The sequence below is a fragment of the Oncorhynchus mykiss genome, chromosome 30 (genome assembly GCF_057628025.1).
Source record: "Oncorhynchus mykiss isolate SJ-2025 chromosome 30, ASM5762802v1, whole genome shotgun sequence".
Lineage (NCBI taxonomy): Eukaryota > Metazoa > Chordata > Actinopteri > Salmoniformes > Salmonidae > Oncorhynchus > Oncorhynchus mykiss.
Window position 1 is genome coordinate 9807045 of NC_143051.1, and position 20456 is coordinate 9827500.

At 45.3% G+C, this 20456-nt stretch overlaps 1 protein-coding gene across 5 annotated transcripts in view; it reads right to left on the reverse strand.

Annotated features, from left to right (window-relative positions):
• LOC110487897 (programmed cell death 6-interacting protein) overlaps nucleotides 1-20456 on the reverse strand; it is a 52923-nt gene that overhangs the window by 11631 nt on the left and 20836 nt on the right. For all 5 annotated transcript variants that reach the window (XM_036971817.2, XM_036971814.2, XM_090227480.1 and 2 more), the window contains exons 15-16: nucleotides 18539-18633; nucleotides 17598-17715 (exon numbers count right to left, since the gene is read on the reverse strand). In XM_036971817.2, the coding sequence (XP_036827712.1) occupies nucleotides 17598-17715; nucleotides 18539-18633 (213 nt within the window). The remainder of the gene's footprint in view (nucleotides 1-17597; nucleotides 17716-18538; nucleotides 18634-20456) is intronic.

Consider the following 20456-nt stretch of genomic DNA (forward strand, 5'->3'; position numbering starts at 1 on the left):
TGTTTAAACTACTGGCACACAACTCAGTCCTCCATCAAGACATGTTACCAGAGGTATCTGTTTAAACTACTGGCACACAGCTCAGTCCTCCATGCAAACCCAACAAGACATGTTACCAGAGGTGTCTGTTTTAACTACTGGCACACAACTCAGTCCCCCATGCAAACCCAACAAGACATGTTACCAGAGGTGTCTGTTTAAACTACTGACACACAGCTCAGTCCTCCATGCAAACCCAACAAGACATGTTACCAGAGGTGTCTGTTTAAACTACTGACACATAACTCAGTCCTCCATCAATACATGTTACCAGAGGTGTCTGTTTAAACTACTGGCACACAGCTCAGTCCCCCATCAAGACATGTTACCAGAGGTGTCTGTTTAAACTACTGACACATAACTCAGTCCCCCATCAAGACATGTTACCAGAGGTGTCTGTTTAAACTACTGACACACAACTCAGTCCCCCATGCAAACCCAACAAGACATGTTACCAGAGGTGTCTCTTTAAACTACTGACACATAACTCAGTCCTCCATCAAGACATGTTACCAGAGGTGTCTGTTTAAACTACTGGCACACAGCTCAGTCCCCCATCAAGACATGTTACCAGAGGTGTCTGTTTAAACTACTGACACATAACTCAGTCCCCCATCAAGACATGTTACCAGAGGTGTCTGTTAACTACTGGCACACAGCTCAGTCCTCCATGCAAACCCAACAAGACATGTTACCAGAGGTGTCTGTTTAAACTACTGGCACACAGCTCAGTCCTCCATGCAAACCCAACAAGACATGTTACCAGAGGTGTCTGTTTTAACTACTGGCACACAGCTCAGTCCTCCATGCAAACCCAACAAGACATGTTACCAGAGGTGTCTGTTTAAACTACTGGCACACAGCTCAGTCCTCCATGCAAACCCAACAAGACATGTTACCAGAGGTGTCTGTTTAAACTACTGGCACACAGCTCAGTCCCCCATGCAAACCCAACAAGACATGTTACCAGAGGTGTCTGTTTAAACTACTGGCACACAGCTCAGTCCTCCATGCAAACCCATCAAGACATGTTACCAGAGGTGTCTGTTTAAACTACTGGCACACAGCTCAGTCCCCCATGCAAACCCAACAAGACATGTTACCAGAGGTGTCTGTTTTAACTACTGACACACAGCTCAGTCCTCCATGCAAACCCAACAAGACATGTTACCAGAGGTATCTGTTTTAACTACTGGCACACAGCTCAGTCCCCCATCAAGACATGTTACCAGAGGTGTCTGTTTAAACTACTGACACACAGCTCAGTCCTCCATGCAAACCCAACAAGACATGTTACCAGAGGTGTCTGTTTAAACTACTGACACACAGCTCAGTCCTCCATGCAAACCCAACAAGACATGTTACCAGAGGTGTCTGTTTTAACTACTGGCACACAGCTCAGTCCCCCATGCAAACCCAACAAGACATGTTACCAGAGGTGTCTGTTTTAACTACTGGCACACAGCTCAGTCCCCCATGCAAACCCAACAAGACATGTTACCAGAGGTGTCTGTTTTAACTACTGGCACACAGCTCAGTCCCCCATGCAAACCCAACAAGACATGTTACCAGAGGTGTCTGTTTAAACTACTGGCACACAGCTCAGTCCTCCATGCAAACCCAACAAGACATGTTACCAGAGGTGTCTGTTTAAACTACTGGCACACAGCTCAGTCCTCCATGCAAACCCAACAAGACATGTTACCAGAGGTGTCTGTTTAAACTACTGACACACAGCTCAGTCCCCCATGCAAACCCAACAAGACATGTTACCAGAGGTGTCTGTTTTAACTACTGGCACATAACTCAGTCCTCCATCAAGACATGTTACCAGAGGTATCTGTTTAAACTACTGGCACATAACTCAGTCCCCCATCAAGACATGTTACCAGAGGTATCTGTTTAAACTACTGGCACATAACTCAGTCCCCCATCAAGACATGTTACCAGAGGTGTCTGTTTAAACTACTGACACATAACTCAGTCCTCCATCAAGACATGTTACCAGAGGTGTCTGTTTAAACTACTGACACACAGCTCAGTCCTCCATGCAAACCCAACAAGACATGTTACCAGAGGTGTCTGTTTAAACTACTGGCACACAGCTCAGTCCCCCATGCAAACCCAACAAGACATGTTACCAGAGGTGTCTGTTTAAACTACTGGCACACAGCTCAGTCCTCCATGCAAACCCAACAAGACATGTTACCAGAGGTGTCTGTTTAAACTACTGACACACAGCTCAGTCCCCCATGCAAACCCAACAAGACATGTTACCAGAGGTGTCTGTTTTAACTACTGGCACACAGCTCAGTCCTCCATGCAAACCCAACAAGACATGTTACCAGAGGTGTCTGTTTTAACTACTGGCACACAGCTCAGTCCTCCATGCAAACCCAACAAGACATGTTACCAGAGGTGTCCGTTTTAACTACTGACACACAGCTCAGTCCCCCATGCAAACCCAACAAGACATGTTACCAGAGGTGTCTGTTTTAACTACTGGCACACAGCTCAGTCCTCCATGCAAACCCAACAAGACATGTTACCAGAGGTGTCTGTTTAAACTACTGGCACACAGCTCAGTCCTCCATGCAAACCCAACAAGACATGTTACCAGAGGTGTCTGTTTAAACTACTGGCACACAGCTCAGTCCTCCATGCAAACCCAACAAGACATGTTACCAGAGGTGTCTGTTTAAACTACTGGCACACAGCTCAGTCCCCCATGCAAACCCAACAAGACATGTTACCAGAGGTGTCTGTTTAAACTACTGGCACACAGCTCAGTCCTCCATGCAAACCCATCAAGACATGTTACCAGAGGTGTCTGTTTTAACTACTGGCACACAGCTCAGTCCTCCATGCAAGACATGTTACCAGAGGTGTCTGTTTAAACTACTGGCACACAGCTCAGTCCCCCATGCAAACCCAACAAGACATGTTACCAGAGGTGTCTGTTTAAACTACTGGCACACAGCTCAGTCCCCCATGCAAACCCAACAAGACATGTTACCAGAGGTGTCTGTTTAAACTACTGACACATAACTCAGTCCTCCATGCAAACCCAACAAGACATGTTACCAGAGGTGTCTGTTTAAACTACTGACACATAACTCAGTCCCCCATCAAGACATGTTACCAGAGGTGTCTGTTTAAACTACTGACACATAACTCAGTCCTCCATCAAGACATGTTACCAGAGGTGTCTGTTTAAACTACTGACACATAACTCAGTCCCCCATCAAGACATGTTACCAGAGGTGTCTGTTTAAACTACTGGCACATAACTCAGTCCCCCAACAAGACATGTTACCAGAGGTGTCTGTTTAAACTACTGGCACATAACTCAGTCCCCCAACAAGACATGTTACCAGAGGTATCTGTTTAAACTACTGACACATAACTCAGTCCCCCAACAAGACATGTTACCAGAGGTGTCTGTTTAAACTACTGACACATAACTCAGTCCCCCAACAAGACATGTTACCAGAGGTGTCTGTTTAAACTACTGACACATAACTCAGTCCCCCAACAAGACATGTTACCAGAGGTGTCTGTTTAAACTACTGACACATAACTCAGTCCCCCATCAAGACATGTTACCAGAGGTGTCTGTTTAAACTACTGACACATAACTCAGTCCCCCAACAAGACATGTTACCAGAGGTGTCTGTTTAAACTACTGACACACAGCTCAGTCCCCCATGCAAACCCAACAAGACATGTTACCAGAGGTATCTGTTTTAACTACTGGCACACAGCTCAGTCCCCCATGCAAACCCAACAAGACATGTTACCAGAGGTGTCTGTTTAAACTACTGACACATAACTCAGTCCTCCATGCAAACCCAACAAGACATGTTACCAGAGGTGTCTGTTTAAACTACTGACACATAACTCAGTCCCCCATCAAGACATGTTACCAGAGGTGTCTGTTTAAACTACTGACACATAACTCAGTCCCCCATCAAGACATGTTACCAGAGGTGTCTGTTTAAACTACTGACACATAACTCAGTCCTCCATCAAGACATGTTACCAGAGGTGTCTGTTTAAACTACTGACACATAACTCAGTCCTCCATCAAGACATGTTACCAGAGGTGTCTGTTTAAACTACTGACACATAACTCAGTCCTCCATCAAGACATGTTACCAGAGGTGTCTGTTTAAACTACTGGCACATAACTCAGTCCCCCATCAAGACATGTTACCAGAGGTGTCTGTTTAAACTACTGGCACATAACTCAGTCCTCCATCAAGACATGTTACCAGAGGTGTCTGTTTAAACTACTGGCACACAGCTCAGTCCTCCATGCAAACCCAACAAGACATGTTACCAGAGGTGTCTGTTTTAACTACTGGCACACAGCTCAGTCCTCCATGCAAACCCAACAAGACATGTTACCAGAGGTGTCTGTTTAAACTACTGGCACACAGCTCAGTCCCCCATGCAAACCCAACAAGACATGTTACCAGAGGTGTCTGTTTAAACTACTGGCACACAGCTCAGTCCTCCATGCAAACCCAACAAGACATGTTACCAGAGGTGTCTGTTTAAACTACTGACACACAGCTCAGTCCCCCATGCAAACCCAACAAGACATGTTACCAGAGGTGTCTGTTTTAACTACTGGCACACAGCTCAGTCCTCCATGCAAACCCAACAAGACATGTTACCAGAGGTGTCTGTTTTAACTACTGGCACACAGCTCAGTCCTCCATGCAAACCCAACAAGACATGTTACCAGAGGTGTCTGTTTTAACTACTGACACACAGCTCAGTCCCCCATGCAAACCCAACAAGACATGTTACCAGAGGTGTCTGTTTTAACTACTGGCACACAGCTCAGTCCCCCATGCAAACCCAACAAGACATGTTACCAGAGGTGTCTGTTTTAACTACTGGCACACAGCTCAGTCCCCCATGCAAACCCAACAAGACATGTTACCAGAGGTGTCTGTTTAAACTACTGGCACACAACTCAGTCCTCCATCAAGACATGTTACCAGAGGTGTCTGTTTTAACTACTGGCACACAACTCAGTCCCCCATGCAAACCCAACAAGACATGTTACCAGAGGTGTCTGTTTAAACTACTGACACACAGCTCAGTCCTCCATGCAAACCCAACAAGACATGTTACCAGAGGTGTCTGTTTAAACTACTGACACATAACTCAGTCCTCCATCAAGACATGTTACCAGAGGTGTCTGTTTAAACTACTGGCACACAGCTCAGTCCCCCATCAAGACATGTTACCAGAGGTGTCTGTTTAAACTACTGACACATAACTCAGTCCCCCATCAAGACATGTTACCAGAGGTGTCTGTTTAAACTACTGACACACAACTCAGTCCCCCATGCAAACCCAACAAGACATGTTACCAGAGGTGTCTGTTTAAACTACTGACACATAACTCAGTCCTCCATCAAGACATGTTACCAGAGGTGTCTGTTTAAACTACTGACACATAACTCAGTCCCCCATCAAGACATGTTACCAGAGGTATCTGTTTAAACTACTGGCACACAACTCAGTCCCCCATCAAGACATGTTACCAGAGGTGTCTGTTTAAACTACTGGCACATAACTCAGTCCCCCAACAAGACATGTTACCAGAGGTGTCTGTTTAAACTACTGGCACATAACTCAGTCCTCCAACAAGACATGTTACCAGAGGTATCTGTTTAAACTACTGGCACACAGCTCAGTCCTCCATCAAGACATGTTACCAGAGGTGTCTGTTTAAACTACTGGCACACAACTCAGTCCCCCATCAAGACATGTTACCAGAGGTATCTGTTTAAACTACTGACACATAACTCAGTCCTCCATGCATACCCAACAAGACATGTTACCAGAGGTGTCTGTTTAAACTACTGACACATAACTCAGTCCTCCATGCATACCCAACAAGACATGTTACCAGAGGTGTCTGTTTAAACTACTGGCACACAGCTCAGTCCTCCATGCAAACCCAACAAGACATGTTACCAGAGGTGTCTGTTTAAACTACTGGCACACAGCTCAGTCCTCCATGCAAGACATGTTACCAGAGGTGTCTGTTTTAACTACTGGCACACAGCTCAGTCCTCCATGCAAACCCAACAAGACATGTTACCAGAGGTGTCTGTTTTAACTACTGGCACACAGCTCAGTCCTCCATGCAAACCCAACAAGACATGTTACCAGAGGTGTCTGTTTAAACTACTGACACATAACTCAGTCCTCCATCAAGACATGTTACCAGAGGTGTCTGTTTAAACTACTGGCACACAGCTCAGTCCCCCATGCAAACCCAACAAGACATGTTACCAGAGGTGTCTGTTTAAACTACTGGCACACAGCTCAGTCCCCCATGCAAACCCAACAAGACATGTTACCAGAGGTGTCTGTTTTAACTACTGGCACACAGCTCAGTCCTCCATGCAAACCCAACAAGACATGTTACCAGAGGTGTCTGTTTTAACTACTGGCACACAGCTCAGTCCTCCATGCAAACCCAACAAGACATGTTACCAGAGGTGTCTGTTTTAACTACTGGCACACAGCTCAGTCCTCCATGCAAACCCAACAAGACATGTTACCAGAGGTGTCTGTTTAAACTACTGGCACACAGCTCAGTCCCCCATGCAAACCCAACAAGACATGTTACCAGAGGTATCTGTTTTAACTACTGGCACACAGCTCAGTCCCCCATCAAGACATGTTACCAGAGGTGTCTGTTTAAACTACTGACACACAGCTCAGTCCTCCATGCAAACCCAACAAGACATGTTACCAGAGGTGTCTGTTTAAACTACTGGCACACAGCTCAGTCCCCCATGCAAACCCAACAAGACATGTTACCAGAGGTGTCTGTTTAAACTACTGGCACACAGCTCAGTCCTCCATGCAAACCCAACAAGACATGTTACCAGAGGTGTCTGTTTAAACTACTGACACACAGCTCAGTCCCCCATGCAAACCCAACAAGACATGTTACCAGAGGTGTCTGTTTTAACTACTGGCACACAGCTCAGTCCTCCATGCAAACCCAACAAGACATGTTACCAGAGGTGTCTGTTTTAACTACTGGCACACAGCTCAGTCCTCCATGCAAACCCAACAAGACATGTTACCAGAGGTGTCTGTTTTAACTACTGACACACAGCTCAGTCCCCCATGCAAACCCAACAAGACATGTTACCAGAGGTGTCTGTTTTAACTACTGGCACACAGCTCAGTCCCCCATGCAAACCCAACAAGACATGTTACCAGAGGTGTCTGTTTTAACTACTGGCACACAGCTCAGTCCCCCATGCAAACCCAACAAGACATGTTACCAGAGGTGTCTGTTTTAACTACTGGCACACAGCTCAGTCCTCCATGCAAACCCAACAAGACATGTTACCAGAGGTGTCTGTTTAAACTACTGGCACACAGCTCAGTCCTCCATGCAAACCCAACAAGACATGTTACCAGAGGTGTCTGTTTTAACTACTGGCACACAGCTCAGTCCTCCATGCAAACCCAACAAGACATGTTACCAGAGGTGTCTGTTTAAACTACTGGCACACAGCTCAGTCCTCCATGCAAACCCAACAAGACATGTTACCAGAGGTGTCTGTTTAAACTACTGGCACACAACTCAGTCCTCCATCAAGACATGTTACCAGAGGTATCTGTTTAAACTACTGGCACACAGCTCAGTCCTCCATGCAAACCCAACAAGACATGTTACCAGAGGTGTCTGTTTTAACTACTGGCACACAACTCAGTCCCCCATGCAAACCCAACAAGACATGTTACCAGAGGTGTCTGTTTAAACTACTGACACACAGCTCAGTCCTCCATGCAAACCCAACAAGACATGTTACCAGAGGTGTCTGTTTAAACTACTGACACATAACTCAGTCCTCCATCAAGACATGTTACCAGAGGTGTCTGTTTAAACTACTGGCACACAGCTCAGTCCCCCATCAAGACATGTTACCAGAGGTGTCTGTTTAAACTACTGACACATAACTCAGTCCCCCATCAAGACATGTTACCAGAGGTGTCTGTTTAAACTACTGACACACAACTCAGTCCCCCATGCAAACCCAACAAGACATGTTACCAGAGGTGTCTGTTTAAACTACTGACACATAACTCAGTCCTCCATCAAGACATGTTACCAGAGGTGTCTGTTTAAACTACTGACACATAACTCAGTCCCCCATCAAGACATGTTACCAGAGGTATCTGTTTAAACTACTGGCACACAACTCAGTCCCCCATCAAGACATGTTACCAGAGGTGTCTGTTAACTACTGGCACACAGCTCAGTCCTCCATGCAAACCCAACAAGACATGTTACCAGAGGTGTCTGTTTAAACTACTGGCACACAGCTCAGTCCTCCATGCAAACCCAACAAGACATGTTACCAGAGGTGTCTGTTTTAACTACTGGCACACAGCTCAGTCCTCCATGCAAACCCAACAAGACATGTTACCAGAGGTGTCTGTTTAAACTACTGGCACACAGCTCAGTCCTCCATGCAAACCCAACAAGACATGTTACCAGAGGTGTCTGTTTAAACTACTGGCACACAGCTCAGTCCCCCATCAAGACATGTTACCAGAGGTGTCTGTTTAAACTACTGACACACAGCTCAGTCCTCCATGCAAACCCAACAAGACATGTTACCAGAGGTGTCTGTTTAAACTACTGGCACACAGCTCAGTCCCCCATGCAAACCCAACAAGACATGTTACCAGAGGTGTCTGTTTTAACTACTGGCACACAGCTCAGTCCCCCATGCAAACCCAACAAGACATGTTACCAGAGGTGTCTGTTTTAACTACTGGCACACAGCTCAGTCCCCCATGCAAACCCAACAAGACATGTTACCAGAGGTGTCTGTTTTAACTACTGGCACACAGCTCAGTCCCCCATGCAAACCCAACAAGACATGTTACCAGAGGTGTCTGTTTAAACTACTGGCACACAGCTCAGTCCTCCATGCAAACCCAACAAGACATGTTACCAGAGGTGTCTGTTTAAACTACTGGCACACAGCTCAGTCCTCCATGCAAACCCAACAAGACATGTTACCAGAGGTGTCTGTTTAAACTACTGACACACAGCTCAGTCCCCCATGCAAACCCAACAAGACATGTTACCAGAGGTGTCTGTTTTAACTACTGGCACATAACTCAGTCCTCCATCAAGACATGTTACCAGAGGTATCTGTTTAAACTACTGGCACATAACTCAGTCCCCCATCAAGACATGTTACCAGAGGTATCTGTTTAAACTACTGGCACATAACTCAGTCCCCCATCAAGACATGTTACCAGAGGTGTCTGTTTAAACTACTGACACATAACTCAGTCCTCCATCAAGACATGTTACCAGAGGTGTCTGTTTAAACTACTGACACACAGCTCAGTCCTCCATGCAAACCCAACAAGACATGTTACCAGAGGTGTCTGTTTAAACTACTGGCACACAGCTCAGTCCCCCATGCAAACCCAACAAGACATGTTACCAGAGGTGTCTGTTTAAACTACTGGCACACAGCTCAGTCCTCCATGCAAACCCAACAAGACATGTTACCAGAGGTGTCTGTTTAAACTACTGACACACAGCTCAGTCCCCCATGCAAACCCAACAAGACATGTTACCAGAGGTGTCTGTTTTAACTACTGGCACACAGCTCAGTCCTCCATGCAAACCCAACAAGACATGTTACCAGAGGTGTCTGTTTTAACTACTGGCACACAGCTCAGTCCTCCATGCAAACCCAACAAGACATGTTACCAGAGGTGTCCGTTTTAACTACTGACACACAGCTCAGTCCCCCATGCAAACCCAACAAGACATGTTACCAGAGGTGTCTGTTTTAACTACTGGCACACAGCTCAGTCCTCCATGCAAACCCAACAAGACATGTTACCAGAGGTGTCTGTTTAAACTACTGGCACACAGCTCAGTCCTCCATGCAAACCCAACAAGACATGTTACCAGAGGTGTCTGTTTAAACTACTGGCACACAGCTCAGTCCTCCATGCAAACCCAACAAGACATGTTACCAGAGGTGTCTGTTTAAACTACTGGCACACAGCTCAGTCCCCCATGCAAACCCAACAAGACATGTTACCAGAGGTGTCTGTTTAAACTACTGGCACACAGCTCAGTCCTCCATGCAAACCCATCAAGACATGTTACCAGAGGTGTCTGTTTAAACTACTGGCACACAGCTCAGTCCTCCATGCAAACCCAACAAGACATGTTACCAGAGGTATCTGTTTTAACTACTGGCACACAGCTCAGTCCCCCATGCAAACCCAACAAGACATGTTACCAGAGGTGTCTGTTTAAACTACTGACACACAGCTCAGTCCCCCATCAAGACATGTTACCAGAGGTGTCTGTTTAAACTACTGACACACAGCTCAGTCCTCCATGCAAACCCAACAAGACATGTTACCAGAGGTGTCTGTTTAAACTACTGGCACACAGCTCAGTCCTCCATGCAAACCCAACAAGACATGTTACCAGAGGTGTCTGTTTTAACTACTGGCACACAGCTCAGTCCTCCATGCAAACCCAACAAGACATGTTACCAGAGGTGTCTGTTTTAACTACTGGCACACAGCTCAGTCCCCCATGCAAACCCAACAAGACATGTTACCAGAGGTGTCCGTTTAAACTACTGACACACAGCTCAGTCCTCCATGCAAACCCAACAAGACATGTTACCAGAGGTGTCTGTTTTAACTACTGGCACACAGCTCAGTCCCCCATGCAAACCCAACAAGACATGTTACCAGAGGTGTCTGTTTTAACTACTGGCACACAGCTCAGTCCTCCATGCAAACCCAACAAGACATGTTACCAGAGGTGTCTGTTTAAACTACTGGCACACAGCTCAGTCCTCCATGCAAACCCAACAAGACATGTTACCAGAGGTGTCTGTTTAAACTACTGACACACAGCTCAGTCCCCCATGCAAACCCAACAAGACATGTTACCAGAGGTGTCTGTTTAAACTACTGACACACAGCTCAGTCCTCCATGCAAACCCAACAATACATGTTACCAGAGGTGTCTGTTTTAACTACTGGCACACAGCTCAGTCCCCCATGCAAACCCAACAAGACATGTTACCAGAGGTGTCTGTTTTAACTACTGGCACATAACTCAGTCCTCCATCAAGACATGTTACCAGAGGTATCTGTTTAAACTACTGGCACATAACTCAGTCCCCCATCAAGACATGTTACCAGAGGTGTCTGTTTAAACTACTGACACATAACTCAGTCCTCCATCAAGACATGTTACCAGAGGTGTCTGTTTAAACTACTGACACATAACTCAGTCCCCCAACAAGACATGTTACCAGAGGTGTCTGTTTAAACTACTGACACATAACTCAGTCCCCCAACAAGACATGTTACCAGAGGTGTCTGTTTAAACTACTGACACATAACTCAGTCCCCCATCAAGACATGTTACCAGAGGTGTCTGTTTAAACTACTGGCACATAACTCAGTCCCCCAACAAGACATGTTACCAGAGGTGTCTGTTTAAACTACTGGCACACAGCTCAGTCCCCCATGCAAACCCAACAAGACATGTTACCAGAGGTATCTGTTTTAACTACTGGCACACAGCTCAGTCCCCCATGCAAACCCAACAAGACATGTTACCAGAGGTGTCTGTTTTAACTACTGGCACACAGCTCAGTCCCCCATGCAAACCCAACAAGACATGTTACCAGAGGTGTCTGTTTTAACTACTGGCACACAGCTCAGTCCCCCATGCAAACCCAACAAGACATGTTACCAGAGGGGTCTGTTTTAACTACTGGCACACAGCTCAGTCCTCCATGCAAACCCAACAAGACATGTTACCAGAGGTGTCTGTTTTAACTACTGGCACACAGCTCAGTCCCCCATGCAAACCCAACAAGACATGTTACCAGAGGTATCTGTTTTAACTACTGACACACAGCTCAGTCCCCCATGCAAACCCAACAAGACATGTTACCAGAGGTGTCTGTTTAAACTACTGGCACACAGCTCAGTCCTCCATGCAAACCCAACAAGACATGTTACCAGAGGTATCTGTTTTAACTACTGGCACACAGCTCAGTCCCCCATCAAGACATGTTACCAGAGGTGTCTGTTTAAACTACTGACACACAGCTCAGTCCTCCATGCAAACCCAACAAGACATGTTACCAGAGGTGTCTGTTTAAACTACTGGCACACAGCTCAGTCCCCCATGCAAACCCAACAAGACATGTCACCAGAGGTATCTGTTTTAACTACTGACACACAGCTCAGTCCTCCATGCAAACCCAACAAGACATGTTACCAGAGGTGTCTGTTTTAACTACTGGCACACAGCTCAGTCCCCCATGCAAACCCAACAAGACATGTTACCAGAGGTGTCTGTTTTAACTACTGGCACACAGCTCAGTCCTCCATGCAAACCCAACAAGACATGTTACCAGAGGTGTCTGTTTAAACTACTGACACACAGCTCAGTCCCCCATGCAAACCCAACAAGACATGTTACCAGAGGTGTCTGTTTAAACTACTGACACACAGCTCAGTCCTCCATGCAAACCCAACAATACATGTTACCAGAGGTGTCTGTTTTAACTACTGGCACACAGCTCAGTCCCCCATGCAAACCCAACAAGACATGTTACCAGAGGTGTCTGTTTTAACTACTGGCACATAACTCAGTCCTCCATCAAGACATGTTACCAGAGGTATCTGTTTAAACTACTGGCACATAACTCAGTCCCCCATCAAGACATGTTACCAGAGGTGTCTGTTTAAACTACTGACACATAACTCAGTCCTCCATCAAGACATGTTACCAGAGGTGTCTGTTTAAACTACTGACACATAACTCAGTCCCCCAACAAGACATGTTACCAGAGGTGTCTGTTTAAACTACTGACACATAACTCAGTCCCCCAACAAGACATGTTACCAGAGGTGTCTGTTTAAACTACTGACACATAACTCAGTCCCCCATCAAGACATGTTACCAGAGGTGTCTGTTTAAACTACTGGCACATAACTCAGTCCCCCAACAAGACATGTTACCAGAGGTGTCTGTTTAAACTACTGGCACACAGCTCAGTCCCCCATGCAAACCCAACAAGACATGTTACCAGAGGTATCTGTTTTAACTACTGGCACACAGCTCAGTCCCCCATGCAAACCCAACAAGACATGTTACCAGAGGTGTCTGTTTTAACTACTGGCACACAGCTCAGTCCCCCATGCAAACCCAACAAGACATGTTACCAGAGGTGTCTGTTTTAACTACTGGCACACAGCTCAGTCCCCCATGCAAACCCAACAAGACATGTTACCAGAGGGGTCTGTTTTAACTACTGGCACACAGCTCAGTCCTCCATGCAAACCCAACAAGACATGTTACCAGAGGTGTCTGTTTTAACTACTGGCACACAGCTCAGTCCCCCATGCAAACCCAACAAGACATGTTACCAGAGGTATCTGTTTTAACTACTGACACACAGCTCAGTCCCCCATGCAAACCCAACAAGACATGTTACCAGAGGTGTCTGTTTAAACTACTGGCACACAGCTCAGTCCTCCATGCAAACCCAACAAGACATGTTACCAGAGGTATCTGTTTTAACTACTGGCACACAGCTCAGTCCCCCATCAAGACATGTTACCAGAGGTGTCTGTTTAAACTACTGACACACAGCTCAGTCCTCCATGCAAACCCAACAAGACATGTTACCAGAGGTGTCTGTTTAAACTACTGGCACACAGCTCAGTCCCCCATGCAAACCCAACAAGACATGTTACCAGAGGTGTCTGTTTTAACTACTGGCACACAGCTCAGTCCCCCATGCAAACCCAACAAGACATGTTACCAGAGGTGTCTGTTTTAACTACTGGCACATAACTCAGTCCTCCATCAAGACATGTTACCAGAGGTATCTGTTTAAACTACTGGCACATAACTCAGTCCCCCATCAAGACATGTTACCAGAGGTGTCTGTTTAAACTACTGACACATAACTCAGTCCTCCATCAAGACATGTTACCAGAGGTGTCTGTTTAAACTACTGACACATAACTCAGTCCCCCAACAAGACATGTTACCAGAGGTGTCTGTTTAAACTACTGACACATAACTCAGTCCCCCAACAAGACATGTTACCAGAGGTGTCTGTTTAAACTACTGACACATAACTCAGTCCCCCAACAAGACATGTTACCAGAGGTGTCTGTTTAAACTACTGACACATAACTCAGTCCCCCATCAAGACATGTTACCAGAGGTGTCTGTTTAAACTACTGACACATAACTCAGTCCCCCATCAAGACATGTTACCAGAGGTGTCTGTTTAAACTACTGGCACATAACTCAGTCCCCCAACAAGACATGTTACCAGAGGTGTCTGTTTAAACTACTGGCACACAGCTCAGTCCCCCATGCAAACCCAACAAGACATGTTACCAGAGGTATCTGTTTTAACTACTGGCACACAGCTCAGTCCCCCATGCAAACCCAACAAGACATGTTACCAGAGGTGTCTGTTTTAACTACTGGCACACAGCTCAGTCCCCCATGCAAACCCAACAAGACATGTTACCAGAGGTGTCTGTTTAAACTACTGGCACACAGCTCAGTCCCCCATGCAAACCCAACAAGACATGTTACCAGAGGTGTCTGTTTTAACTACTGGCACACAGCTCAGTCCCCCATGCAAACCCAACAAGACATGTTACCAGAGGGGTCTGTTTTAACTACTGGCACACAGCTCAGTCCTCCATGCAAACCCAACAAGACATGTTACCAGAGGTGTCTGTTTTAACTACTGGCACACAGCTCAGTCCCCCATGCAAACCCAACAAGACATGTTACCAGAGGTATCTGTTTTAACTACTGACACACAGCTCAGTCCCCCATGCAAACCCAACAAGACATGTTACCAGAGGTGTCTGTTTAAACTACTGGCACACAGCTCAGTCCTCCATGCAAACCCAACAAGACATGTTACCAGAGGTGTCTGTTTTAACTACTGGCACACAGCTCAGTCCCCCATGCAAACCCAACAAGACATGTTACCAGAGGTGTCTGTTTTAACTACTGGCACACAGCTCAGTCCCCCATGCAAACCGAACAAGACATGTTACCAGAGGTGTCTGTTTTAACTACTGGCACACAGCTCAGTCCCCCATGCAAACCCAACAAGACATGTTACCAGAGGTGTCTGTTTAAACTACTGGCACACAGCTCAGTCCTCCATGCAAACCCAACAAGACATGTTACCAGAGGTGTCTGTTTAAACTACTGGCACACAGCTCAGTCCTCCATGCAAACCCAACAAGACATGTTACCAGAGGTGTCTGTTTTAACTACTGGCACACAGCTCAGTCCTCCATGCAAACCCAACAAGACATGTTACCAGAGGTGTCTGTTTTAACTACTGGCACACAGCTCAGTCCTCCATGCAAACCCAACAAGACATGTTACCAGAGGTGTCTGTTTAAACTACTGACACACAGCTCAGTCCTCCATGCAAACCCAACAAGACATGTTACCAGAGGTGTCTGTTTTAACTACTGGCACACAGCTCAGTCCCCCATGCAAACCCAACAAGACATGTTACCAGAGGTGTCTGTTTAAACTACTGGCACACAGCTCAGTCCTCCATGCAAACCCAACAAGACATGTTACCAGAGGTGTCTGTTTTAACTACTGACACATAACTCAGTCCTCCATCAAGACATGTTACCAGAGGTGTCTGTTTAAACTACTGGCACACAGCTCAGTCCCCCATGCAAACCCAACAAGACATGTTACCAGAGGTGTCTGTTTTAACTACTGGCACACAGCTCAGTCCCCCATGCAAACCCAACAAGACATGTTACCAGAGGTATCTTCACAATCACCAAGTCCAGAACAGACTATGGGAGGCACACAGAACTACATAGAACCATGACTACAGGGAAATCTATTCCACATTAGGTAACTCACACAAGCAGTAAAATAATATTTAAAAAATAACAGATCAAAATGCACCTTATGGAACAGGGAGGTACAACACAAACACACACATGCTGTCCGTCCTGTCCGTCCTGTCTTAGGCGTCTCACAGTACGGACATTGCCATTTATTGCCCTGGCCACATCTGCAGTCCTCATGCCTCCTTGCAGCATGCCTAAGGCACGTTCACACAGATGAGCAGGGACCCTGGGCATATTTTTTGTGTTTTTCCAGAGTCAGTAGAAAGGCCTCTTTAGTGCCCTACATTTTCATAACTGTGACCTTAATTGCCTACCGTCTGTAAGCTGTTAGTGTCTTAAAGACCGTTCCACAGGTGCACGTTCATTAATTGTTTATGGTTCATTGAACACGGGAAACCGTGTTTAAACCCTTTACAATGCAGATCTGTGAAGTTATTTGGATTTTTACAAACGATCTTTGAAAGACAGGGTCCTGAAAGGGGGATGTTTCTTTTTTTGCTGAGTTTATTTCCACGGTATGAGGTTGGAATCATACCGTGAAATTCAGAAAACTATGATATCCTTTTAGGTGTAAGAGCCGTTTGAAAAGACCGCCTGAAACTTCAGCCTGTTTCGGTGGGATGGAGTTTTGGCCTGCCTGGTGTAAATGATTCAATAGACCAATAAGAAAGAGTTCCAAACCTCTCTGCCAATAACAGCTAGTATTCACTTTTCCCCTCCCCACTTGCAGGCCGGCCTAGCAACATTTCTGCTTGAGAAATCGCTCTCTGCAAAGAAGCTATTTTTGAAAACAATGACAGTTAATTGTTAACCAGAAATGATTTGATATTGAGATAAAAACATCTTCACTTGACCTTTAACATACAGTACCAGTCAAAAGAACCAGAGCTCCCGAGTGGCGCAGCGGTCGAAGGCACTGCATCTCAGTGCTAGAGGCGTCTCTACAGGTCGGCGGCAGTGGGAGCAGGGTTAGTCTGGTAGGTGGGGACATTAAAGGACGGGGCACTGGTTCGATTTCAGGCTGTATCACAGCCGGCCAGGAACGATTGCAGTGCACAATGGTTAGGGGGGCGTTTGGCTGGGGGGAGGGGGGGGGGGGGGGGGGTTTAGCTGGGGGGCGGGGGGCTTTGCGACTCCTGGTGGCGGGGTCCGGGCGCCTGCAGGCGGACTTCGGTCGGCAGTTGAACGGTTAAGTGGGTGGGTGTTAAGAAGCGCGGTTTAGCGGGTCATGTTTCAGAGGATGCATGACTCGACCTTCGCCTCTCCTGAGCCCGTTGAGGAGTTGCAGCGATGAGACACGATCGTAATTGGAGAAAAAGAGGGTAAAATAAAATAAAACGTCTTTTAAAAAAAGGATTCTGTAAACCAGAATAATTTTTATTTTAATTTTAAATGTGAACCATTTTTTTAAACAACCCGCCCCTATTTCTGACCATCCCTCCCCCAGTACATTTCTATCTGTCTATCTGTAATCGAGTCACCTCTATGGTACAGAGCTGCCCTCTGATTCGATCCTCCCACCTGCCCATCGATGATTGGCTACTTACAAAGACAGTCCTGGGAGCAGGGGTTGGGTCGGCGGCAGTGGGAGCAGGGTTAGTCTGGTAGGCGGGGACATTAAAGGACGGGGCGCTGGGCTCCCTGGCGATGCTCTGCTGCAAGTCCCTGGGTGGGTAACCACAACAACAGCAATGTCAGTCGGCGGTCACCACGACAACCACAACATCAGTTGATAGTCACGGTCCCTTCTTGTGCACATGAATCACCCCCCAAGACAAGTTAATCAAATGGCTACCATGACAACTCACATCGACTTCCTTTATTGTTTATCTATACGTTAGTTGTTGTGCACCAACTCTTGCACTACCCACACACTCCCCAGACTCTACCCACACACTCCCCAGACTCTACCCACACACTCCCCAGACTCTACCCACACACTCCCCAGACTCTACCCACACACTCTACCCACACACTCCCCAGACTCTACCCACACACTCACGCTGCTGCTAGTCTGTTTATCTGTCTCGATAGCCTAGTCACTTTCACATACTGCATTACCTCAACTACCTCGTACCCCTGCACATTGCCTCGGTGCTCCTTGTATATGGGATTGTTTGTGTTACCATTATCTTTTTTAACAAATATTTGTCTTACTTTCTTTTTTTCTTTAACTCTGCACTGGGCTCGTAATTAAGCATTTCACCTGTCGAGTCTACACCTGTCGAGTCTACACCTGTCGAGTCTACACCTGTCGAGTCTACACCTGTCGAGTCTACACCTGTCGAGTCTACACCTGTTGTAATCAGCGCATGTGACCAATAATTTGATTTGATCACCAATCACAGAAAACCCATGATGTAATTAATGATATTTCACTAATAAGACAATACTTTGATTATTACAAATATAACAATTGATGCATCATCATCATCATCATCATCATCATCATCATCATCATCACAGAGACGACATCACCACCACACACTTGAGCAGTTCGTCCCGTTCTGTCTTGCGCGCGAAGATGATGTCACTGCACTTGTTCTGGAACTTCAGCAGGATCTCTGTGAGGTCGTTGTAGAACTACAGAGAGAGAAAGAAAGTGATTGGTCAGACTGATAAACTAGGTTTCCATCCAATAGGAAAAGATTTATGTGAATATAAAAAAAAATGTAAAAAAATAAAAATAAATAAAATAAAAATGGGCATTTTCCAACCAGAGATGTTTCCATCAAAACGACTTGTTGCTAAAGGAAACCTGTGCGTGATGACACAGCGCACATTAAAGCTCTTCCGCTGTTAAGTTTCCACGTACAGAATAAAAAGCAGAAGCTCAATGCGTTTCCGTTACATTCTCTACCGAGGATTTCGTCTCAAAAACTGTTGAGATAAATGACATACTTGCCCAGTCTGGTTCTGGTGTATCACTTCAAACAGTTTGCTGATAAAAATGGACAGGGTTATTATATTAGATAAGAGCAAGACCATTATTTAAATATTTTTTAAAAAACGTGTCAGCCAAGCACTGTCACCAACATTCAAATATGAACCTCAATATTTATTGGAATTTTGCACGAAGCTCATCACCTCAACCGTCATCATTCATGATGAAGTTTCAAAAAGAAGTTACGAAGTTCATACAACTAATACCTTATAAACTCTGCATGCTTCCCAACATCGTGGTGGTAGTACAACGTAACATATCGTGGCCTGACTACATGTCCACCTAGACATGGTCATTTCATCAATAAATGTGTATCCACCGCACCCCAAAGAAATTATCCACCCTTGTCTAGCTTATTTAAAATATATAAATATATGACAGTGGGAAATCTTAGACGTACGATTCCCATAAGGCTCGGCTTGAGTTTAAAACAAATTGAGTCAGGTAATTCATCCACATTGAAATGGTTGGATTGAAACCCGGTTCAAGACAAGTCAAAGAATCATCAAGACAAGTCAATTAATCATCAAGGGAGTCAATTAATCATCAAGGGAGTCAATTAATCATCAAGGGAGTCAATTAATCATCAAGGGAGTCAATTAATCATCAAGGGAGTCAATTAATCATCAAGGGAGTCAATTAATCATCAAGCTCTTATCGAATCAGTTGTTTTTCCGGGCCAACAACCATTGTTATTGTGTATTGTTGGGAGAGAGAGTCCTAGAGACAACCCTCTTGTTCCTTAGAGACAACCCTTCCTGCCGTTCCCTTGTACATTCTACCATTTACAACCCAGTTTAGTAATGTCACCTTGTACATTCTACTATTACAACCCAGTTTAGTAATGTCACCTTGTACATTCTACTATTACAACCCAGTTTAGTAATGTCACCTTGTGCATTCTACTATTACAACCCAGTTTAGTAATGTCACCTTGTGTATTCTACTATTACAACTTTCAAGAGTACATTTAAAGCCGGACTGAGTTCATTTAACACACACACACAAATTTGGACACACATTGTAGAATAATAGTGAAGACATCAAAACTATTAAATAACATATCGTAGTAACCAAAAAAAAGTGTTAAATCAAAATATATTTTATATTTGAAATTCTTCAAAGGATGACAGCTTTGCACACTCTTGGCATTCTCTCAACCAGAGGTAGTCACCAGGAATGCATTTCAATTAAGAGGTGTGCCTTGTTATAAGTTAATTTGTGGAATTTCTTTCCTTCTTAATGCATTTGAACCAATCAGTTGTGTTGTGACAAGGTGGGGGGGATACAGAGGAGCCCTATTTGGTAAAATACCAAGTCCATATTATGGCAAGAACAGCTCAAATAAGCAAAGTGACAGTCCATCAGTACTTTAAGACATGAAGTTCAGTCAATCCGGAAAATTTCAAGAACTTTGAAAGTTTCTTTAAGCGCAGTCGCGAAAACCATCAAGCGCTGTGAT